Source organism: Melanostigma gelatinosum (genome assembly GCF_949748355.1).
Source record: "Melanostigma gelatinosum genome assembly, chromosome: 3".
NCBI lineage: Eukaryota > Metazoa > Chordata > Actinopteri > Perciformes > Zoarcidae > Melanostigma > Melanostigma gelatinosum.
Genome location: NC_136636.1, coordinates 9,579,382 through 9,588,468, shown reverse-complemented (window position 1 = coordinate 9,588,468; position 9,087 = coordinate 9,579,382). Strand labels below are relative to the sequence as shown.

General features: G+C 42.0%; 1 protein-coding gene across 1 annotated transcript; it reads right to left on the bottom strand.

Moving 5' to 3' along the window:
- Positions 1-5,928: 5,928 nt before the first annotated feature.
- On the bottom strand, positions 5,929-8,596 carry myl2a (myosin, light chain 2a, regulatory, cardiac, slow). The gene is made up of 7 exons (XM_079296895.1): positions 8,566-8,596; positions 7,944-8,036; positions 7,382-7,457; positions 7,079-7,183; positions 6,884-6,962; positions 6,618-6,666; positions 5,929-6,373 (listed from the first exon to the last, which is right to left on the bottom strand). The coding sequence occupies exons 1-7, from the start codon at positions 8,566-8,568 to the stop codon at positions 6,269-6,271; spliced, it is 510 nt and encodes a 169-aa protein (XP_079153021.1). The 5' UTR covers positions 8,569-8,596; the 3' UTR covers positions 5,929-6,268.
- Positions 8,597-9,087: the final 491 nt, after the last annotated feature.

Here is a 9,087-nt window from a genome sequence, read left to right as displayed (position 1 = left end):
CTGCAGAAGTTAGATGTCCTGCTTGAAAATGTCGAGGAATGGGCGGCAGAGCCATGATAGCATCTGGGAGGAGCAGAACTTTGTGTATGTGCAGCCTGGGAGTGAGCCCGAGAAGAGACCCAGATGAGGTTGACGTTGCAGAAAAGAAAAAAATGCTAAATATAGCAAAATGAAAAATACTTTAATTTAATGTGTATGCAGTTATTTTTCATCAATCAACTATCTTTGCCCAAGAAGTTATGAATGTTCAATATATTCTGTTGCCGTAGTGCAGTCTGCAGGTGAAATGCCATCAACATTTTGCAGCATTACCAGGAGTTGCACCTGTCTTACAAATTTGCTTTCAACGGCACATTCAAGAGTTGAATGTCAATCAAAAATGTGTCATTCAAATAGTTCATGCATCTATAAGATTTGACTATATTTACTTTAGAAAGAGCGGATACAAAAAAAATCGTATTGGTGTAAACTAAAAGATTCAATCAAAGAAAAATGTATTTTGTTTTACTTTGTCCGTTCAGGAGTAATGAGCATAAATGTAACATGCTTTGTAAATGGTCCACATGGTCTCCAGCCACACCAAATAGTAATCAGATATCTTGGCCCGTTGGCCAATTTTACTCAAATCTGTTAAGATATCACACACCTGACAAAACACTTACCCAAACAGACAAGATACAATTATAATAGAATAGAAAATAACTAATTACCTATTTCCAGCCCTGCAGTAACCACAGTGATGAATATCACCTTATTGGTTTCACCTCATTCAAATAATGCATTGTTTTTAATTTCGACCCATTCTCCGTATAAAGACTCTTACTGAACCAATATCCCTTAAGTTTAAAGTTGCTTGTTGAAAGAAGTGAAGGACGGCAAAAGGCCTAGACTGACATAAACAGGAGGCTGATAATATTAACACAATTACTGCTCTAAAAGTAACACAATCATTTCAATCTTAACACATGTTTTTGTAAATCACGGTTCTCAAGTGTGTAATTCCACAATAATTCACAGTGTGCACAGCTACAGAGATGCTGAACTTCCAGAAAAGTGAGTCCTTGGGCCAAGAGTTTATTTACAAACACACTGACTTCGTAGACCATTCACAGCCATTTACGCAATATTTGAGATGTCTTCAAATGAAGTCACTCAACCTCTGAACCCATATGTATATGTTGCTGTAACTGAGTTTGACCTGTTGGCAGTCAAAGATGACCAACATACTGTATACAATGCTCTGTGAGTGTTCAAAGGATGTCAGGACATTAACTGGCCCTAAATGCCTGTAAATTCAAATAGAAAGGGACAAAGTATTTTTCCAATGTCTTTGTCATTTTAAGACAAAAATAAATGTGTTTGATTTATTTCATCTTAACTCTCCTCAGTGGCAGCTAGGGGGTGCTCCAATTCAGTTTTAGTTTCAGAGCGCCAAACTACCGATATCCACTTTTGCATGTTTTAATAAAGTGGCTCTATTTCTACTTTCAGTCCCAACGTGATCATAACAATTTTAAAACATAATATGATTGTTATTCTATGACTCATATGGTCTTGAGACTTCGACATTGAACATGAACAAATTATTTTAGAATGTTTATGTTCAAAACGGATTAATGCTGTAACCTGCAGAAAAACATTTCATTGTTGCTTCCCAAACTGTCTGTGATTATATGCCGAGGTACTTCTGTGTGTCACCAACTTTACCCCAAATCTTGTAAAGGTTTTTGCTTTAAAAATGGCAACAGATCGTTCAAAGGAGCATTACAACAGCCTGCAGGAGGAAAATGATCGATATGAAAAGCTGATCAGCCAGCGGAAGGATCGTGTGGCCTCTCTGGATAAGGAGGTAAAATAGACGGACATATATTCTGTTTTAATGTGTGTTTCACTTTTATCTAATTGTTATAACTTAGTGTATTTCTATTCCTGTTGCAGATGAGATTATTTTGATCTCTGTTTTTGTTGCGATTATGACACGATATGCATATGTTGTACTAAGTAGTAGTAGCACTAGTATGTGCAGTAGCAGAGTAGTTAGTACCAGAGGTTGAATGTAGTGTACTAGTATGTTTTGTAAGGTACATACTATTGTATTATTCAATCAGATACAGTATGGTCAGCTGGTTTAAGTTTCAACCAAATCATTCTATGTTGTCATTCATTTAGCTAACAGCACATTGGATTGGAAATGAAACAATGGCAATGAAGGAGTTGCCTTTCAACTTTACTTTTAATATATTTACACACATGGTAAACAGTGTAGGAATTGTAGAGGATAAGTGATAGCCCCATTATAGAGCTGGTCAAATACTGCAGGAGACTGTGTCTTGTCAGGGTTGCAGTATCTTCACTGTTCAAGCACCCTTAAAGCTGAAAGTCAGCATTTTAAATTCATAGTCCGTGTTTCATTTCTAATCCAGCCTGCTACAGCCAACAACAAAAGGAAAGGTGTGACTGTCTGTAAAGCTACAGACATCATTGTATGTATTGAGTGTTATTTCCTGTGTGGCTCCAGATAGCTGTGTTCGAGCGCAAGATCCAAGAGAAGTTAACACCACCAGGTGGCATCCTGAAACACCAAGGGAAACACAGACGCTACATAAAGCGCATCGACATCTTAGAAAACCAACTCAAACAGGTACTGATCCTAAAAAAAACACTGCTTTTTACACACAGCAATGCTACAATGTAAGCTTCACTCAAGTCCTCCCTCAATTAACCAGTACCTTATGTTTTGTCATTTTGGGAGTCACGCTTATCTGCTTTCTTCTCGAGAGTTTGATAAGACGATGGATACCACACATCAATCATGGCCTTTAAATATTCAGCTACACCCAAGAGACAGCTTAGTTTAGCACAGAGACTGAAAGCACAGGGAGTAATGACCTCTCCAGGAGGTCACTGCAGCCCACCAAGAAATAGTCCAGCAACTCCATGTAACACCACCATTAATATGTTAGTTAGCCTGAGAGGCGCTAGTGGGTGGAGGTTTGTTGTCTAAAGACTGAGCTCGGCGGGTTGTTTCCACATGTTTCCAGTCTTTGTGCTAAGCTAAGCTAATGGACTGCTGGCCGTAGCCTTATATTTAAGGGACCATTATGAGAGTGGTGTTCATCTTCTTGGGAAGGAGAATAAGCATATTCCCACCAAAAAAGTCAAACTGTTCCTTTATTACAAGCCCTACTTTTAAACTGACACCCGTCACCACAGTCTTGACTTTTACACAAATTTGAAATTCTCAAGTCGATGAAAAGTCCCAGATTTGAACCTCAACTGTACTTCTTCCCTCTTCTTCTGTAGGACACCGTTACGTTTGATGAGTTGATGTGCAGCAACAAGGAGTATCGCCAAGACATCGCCGTCCTGCTGCAGCAGAAAAGCATTTTGTGCAAAATCGATGCGAAAGCCGACAGACAGTTGGCTGCACAGAAAAACATCACAGAGAAACTGGGGGAGGGGGTCGTCCTCGCTTTCAGCCACAGGTAATACATGTGTTTGAGTGCATGTGGGGAAACTTCAGCAGGACAAAAAGAAACGTGTGTTTGTGTTGCGCTACAGGTCAATGGCCGAGACCACAATGTTGGAAGCGAAGGTGGAGACAGCGCAGTTTCTCGAGAGAAGGAGAGAGCTGGAGAGGCTCATCACCCAAGATACCAAACTGCTGACTTTCATCCAGACGAAACACCAGGAATTTCTTCCTTTGGAAGAAGATGAAGACTCAAAGAAGAGAAGTATATTATTACTCTTGATTAAGGCCTAAAACAGTCTTCATCTTTCCCTAAAGCAGATACAATTTCACATCTTTCAGACATAATCTCGTCTGTATCCTTTATTTCATTGTTACAGAGAAGCAGCAGCACGTGGAGGCACACAGAGCGCGAGTGGAGGTCACCGGACAGAGAGACCTGCGTCAGACAGGCCTCATGACTACCCAGGATGAGCAGGTACATCATATCTCAGATACATCAACGAGCTGCATTGCAGACGGAGCATGTTGAAGAACAAAACAGAGCGGTTGAAGGCATGTGCATATCCTCTTCACGTGCTCATAGACACAGTTTAACCGAGAGTACGTTTTATTTATACGCACATGTTTCTCTCTCAGAGTGATATCCTGTCCCTGGAAGAAGCGAACAGAGTACACGATGAGGAGAGCCAACTTAAAGATCTAGAGGTGAGTCTCGACTGTCTGACCTACCTGGTCACATAGTACAGTACAGTGGTTGTGTCTCTTAATGCCGAATTCAACATTTTTAGAACTTATACAAAGATCAGATGCCCTCGGCTCTTTAAAACAAGCTCTAGCACGCATTGTCTTTCTCTCTCCTGTCTCTCGGTGCGGTAGTCTGAGTTGGAGACGTATAGTTGTCTGTCAGAGTCCCTGGAGAAGCAGTGCCCTGAGCTTCAGAGGACTCTGGACCAGCTGATGACTGGCGTCAGTGGCCTTTTCGAGGAGATAACGCAAGAAGCCGTCGTCATCAATTCTGACAACGTTGCACACTTTATCAGTAGGTGACTTTCTTGACCTCCTAAACCTGGACCTGAATGTAGATTTTTCACATTTCAACACACCTGTTGTCACCTTCAGGTATCCTTGAGGAGACTATTGGTAACCTGCTGATCCAGGCTCACACAAACACAAACATGCCGTTGGCTAACTTTGACTTGCTACCAGGTATGGAACTTGATTTATCACACCTAAACTTGATCAGTGTTATGCTCTCCTTGATCATAATACTGTATATAACCTTTTTATATAGACCTGTCCAACCATAAACTGTATTTGTTGCAGAAGAGGAGGCAGTCGGGGAAACGGCACGCTCCAAGTCTTCTTCACGCTCGCTCAAGTTATCCTGATCAGACAGAAAGCGGTGCAGTCGCATCCTTCCTCCCTTCACTGCAGTTCAACAGCCTCTTACGCACTTCAGAGGGCAATAAACAACTCATCACAGCATCGCACCCTGGTTCTTTACTGTATGTAGCATACAGAACAATCATTTCTTCATTCAGAATTCGATGCAGAGTTTGTCAACAACAAATGATCTGACGTGTGACAGCATCAATATCAAAGCTGCATTACTTGGGGATAGAGGAACTCTGCAGCAAGCTGAACACACATCATAGCGTGTTCGCTAGTTATGGACACTGTGTTAGCAGACACAGCAGATACTGAGCAACATTAGCATTCATTTGCAGCCATGTCTCTGGCCACCTGATGAAGTCCAATATCAGCTCTCCTTTTCCTGCTGTTTTGGTCTCGATTATCTTCCAAAGGGAAATATCTGGCTCTTTAGCTGCTAAATGCTCCACTAGGTACACCAGCGTGGCGCTAACTATGGCCGTCTGCCGTTAGTTGCTGAACACGTAGTGTACAGTTCACAGGTTTATCAGAGCTTTTCAATATCTGTTGCTGCTGGAGGTTAACGATGGCAAACTCTGCCTGCAGTAAAACCTGTCTGTTCCTATAGAGACGCTCAAATGTCTGAGCTGATCCAAGCACTTATCCCTCATATCTCATACATATCTCCCGTCCTCCAAAGCAGGCAATACGTTAGTCTGCGGTTGACAAGCTGGATACCCCCCTGCCCTGGATCCTCCAGCTGTCAACAACCAGGGATTTTCACCCCGCCAAAGTCTGGCTGGAGGGGTCGTTGAGGGCGGGTTAGGATCGCTTGTTGGCATCCTATTGTGTGCCCGTCCACAGTATAGCATTACCCTCCTTACATCATCACAGCACTAAAATAGCATCAGGGCTTTGTCTCACTAAAGCCCTCTGTTTCAGGAGCCAAACATTTGAATGTGTCTCCATACGGTGACCCAAAGGAATGTGGCCTCTCTTGCATATAGTCTCTGTTCTGTTCTTTCCTCTTATAGTCTTGATAAAATGTGTCAAAAATCAGACAGATCGAGCTTTCTGTCTTTGAAAACTTTTATTCGACGAACATGCACAGGCCTAACAAATGGATACTTTCTCGGACAACAGACAGGTGGTGTGTACAAAATGATAAGGAAAATAATTGAATTAGTCTCGAGTGAATGTGGGAACATACTGGGGATAAAGCAGAAAGGGAGCTCACTATGTCGACGCTTTCCAGTTTCGGGGGCTTGGAAGAGAACATTTTGTCTTGATCCTACTGTACAGAGATGCATGACACAAAGATGCATCAATAAACCACAGTCCATCTCTCCTTCAAGGGCAGTGGGCCAGTTTCATGTCATGTACTGGCAAACAAACCGACTTTATATTTGATGTTGACAGAAATGTTTACTCCTGGTCCTTTTCCTCTCCATGGGTAATGATGTGAACCAGGTTATTGTAGTCCAGGTTCCCTGTCACATCTGGGGGGAAGGCAGCAAACATCTGCACCATCTAACCAATAAAAATAACAGATTTTACCATCAGTTTGTTTCAGAGCTTTAGCGATTCACAAAAACAATAAATCAGCATGCATGAAAACTTGTTATGATGATTCACTGAGGGGTTTTTTTGGGTGGGGGGGGGGGGTTGTAAAAAATAAATGGATGTAGACGTTCGTCCTGTGCACTTTGGAGTCACCCACACACACAAAGCATTGACACACAATGATAATTAGGGTAAAAGGACTACAATGTACCTCTTCAGGGGAGAATCGGTCCGCTTGTGTTGTTAGCATCTGTGTCAGGCTGAACAGTAAAAAAAAGAGAAAAAACACAAAGAGGTGACGAGGCCTCTTTTCAAATGTGCTCGTCATTCATGAGTTGGCCTGAGATGAATGATTGCGCCAAAGACTCAGACGCAGTCATAAATTGTGGGGAAAAGGCTTACACAACACTCCTCGCTATGAATTTGCATATTGCAAATTGCCTTTGTGTGAGGAGTGGAGTGTGATAAGTCACTTACTGGTCCTTCCTCAGCACGCCTTTCCCCTCAGGGTCAAAGACTTTAAACGCGTTGAGGATGGTGTCCTCTGGATCAGCACCTAGATACATTATAGAAGTCAGGACACCGTTCTCGAAACATACTCAAATGAATACTCGCATTACTTATATGTTTATTTTTTTAATACATTTTCATTATTAGCCTGTACGTCCTTACCTTTCAGCTTCTCGCCGAACATGGTGAGGAAGACGGTGAAGTTGACTGGACCAGGAGCCTCTTTGAGCATCTCGTCAATCTCTTCCTGTTTCACATTGACACGTCCTGTGGCATGAAACATTCAAAATGAGCAACAATCAGATCGAGCAGATTCAGTTGCTGCGCATGTCGTGAAACGTTGATCTTAGTTCTGCACTGTAGTTCATGATTACTCCTCACACACACTGTGGTCTTTTATCTGCAATAAAAACAAATCAACTTTCAGCATCTTGTAAGACTGAACATGGGGGGGTGTTGACATACCTAGAGCAGCAAAAGTGTCCCTCAGATCATTCTTGTCGATGAAGCCGTCTCTGTTCTGGTCCATGATGGTGAAGGCCTGAGGTCAGCACACAGAAGAAAAGTGAGAGTTGCAAACAGATTGCAGTCACACGCTTCCAGCCCTCTTCACAGACACTCAATCTGTCACACATGGTTTTAGATTCTCGGTCTTTCCTTGAATATCTTGTGTACCATCTTCATAGATGAGCACTGTTAAGTATTTATAACTTGTGTGCCCCCCCCCCACTGACCGTCATACCACAGGCCTCACTGCTGCAGAGCCAGGGACAGTAAGAATAGACAGGTGGGCATACTACACTGATGAACAATGGAGATGAAAAGGACAGAGGGAGGACGTAGAGGTGGGAAGAAATAGAAACCGTGCGGTGTATTTTATTCTAAAGACAGAAATACTTCAATCATAACACTCGACCTGGTGAGCTAACATGCATATTCATACACCATTTCCACATTTCCCATGGTGTTCCCAGTCAAATGTAAATCAGTGAGGGGGAAAAAAAAACATTGATTGAGCAGCTTTCACCTCTTTAAATTCCTGGATCTGAGCCTGCTCAAACATGGAGAACACGTTGGAGTTGGCTCCCTCTGCTGACCTCTTCTTGGCTTTCTTGGGGGCCTTTTGGCACAAAAAAAGTCGAAGAGGTGAGACAGACGCGAAAAGCCCATTAAGACAACGCTTACATGTTAGACAACGTCAATTAAAAGGCTCGCATGCAGAACATTTTGTTCATAAGAGTTGGAAAATAGCTTATGGGCAATAACACACCTGCATAAACGTGATATATTATCCTCTTTCAGTGGCCTTTTATGCAATTATTTGTCCTTGAAAAATATGCGGTGTGCTATTTAGGATGCATTAAATGTACACGTAGCAACGCATTCAATGTCTGGTGAAAAGTTAGAGAAAATAGAAACATTTGCAACGATAAGTTTTCAAATCAACCCGGTGTTCATCGCATTAAGCTACTCCCAAAAAAGCATTGTGAAATATCTAGTTTTAAATCATATACATGTACAGATGAGAGTATTCAATTATTGCACTCATCCGTCCACTGTTAAATTATTTAAGCATCCTTGAACCCTAAAAAAATAATGTTCGATATCTGTCCTTGCCATCAAACAGCATCCCACACACAATGACTTACCATGGCTGAGCAGCTGGGAGGTCAGACCAACAATAACAGTGAACAATGGGGAGATGGTGGGTGCCCTTTTGTAGCCCCCAACCCTCAACTCCACTGGATGATATTTATAAACTATGTCCTCTTTAGGAAGTGACAGGTAAATGATGCTTCATACAGCGCATACAGTATCGCATGCTCGCAAGAAACCCACATGCACACATTGGACAAAGCGGTTGGAATAACTGGTATCGAATATCAAGAGCAGAAGGTTAAAGCATTTAATTACTTTTAAGTGCCCTCTGTCCACAGACCCGTTTTAAACTGTAGAAAGGCGTGGCATTCCCTTGATGAAAGGGATGTTGTCAACACTGCTTTGTGGAAAATTATGTAAACTTTGTGCGTTTGCCACTCAGGTTGAGCCAGACTTCCACCACAGATAGGATCAAGTCACAGAAGACCGTAGTTCTCAATACGACAGAAATGGCAGGAAATGGCAGGAAAATAGAAAAGTATTACCTGAATAGATGAAACCTGTTAAGATGA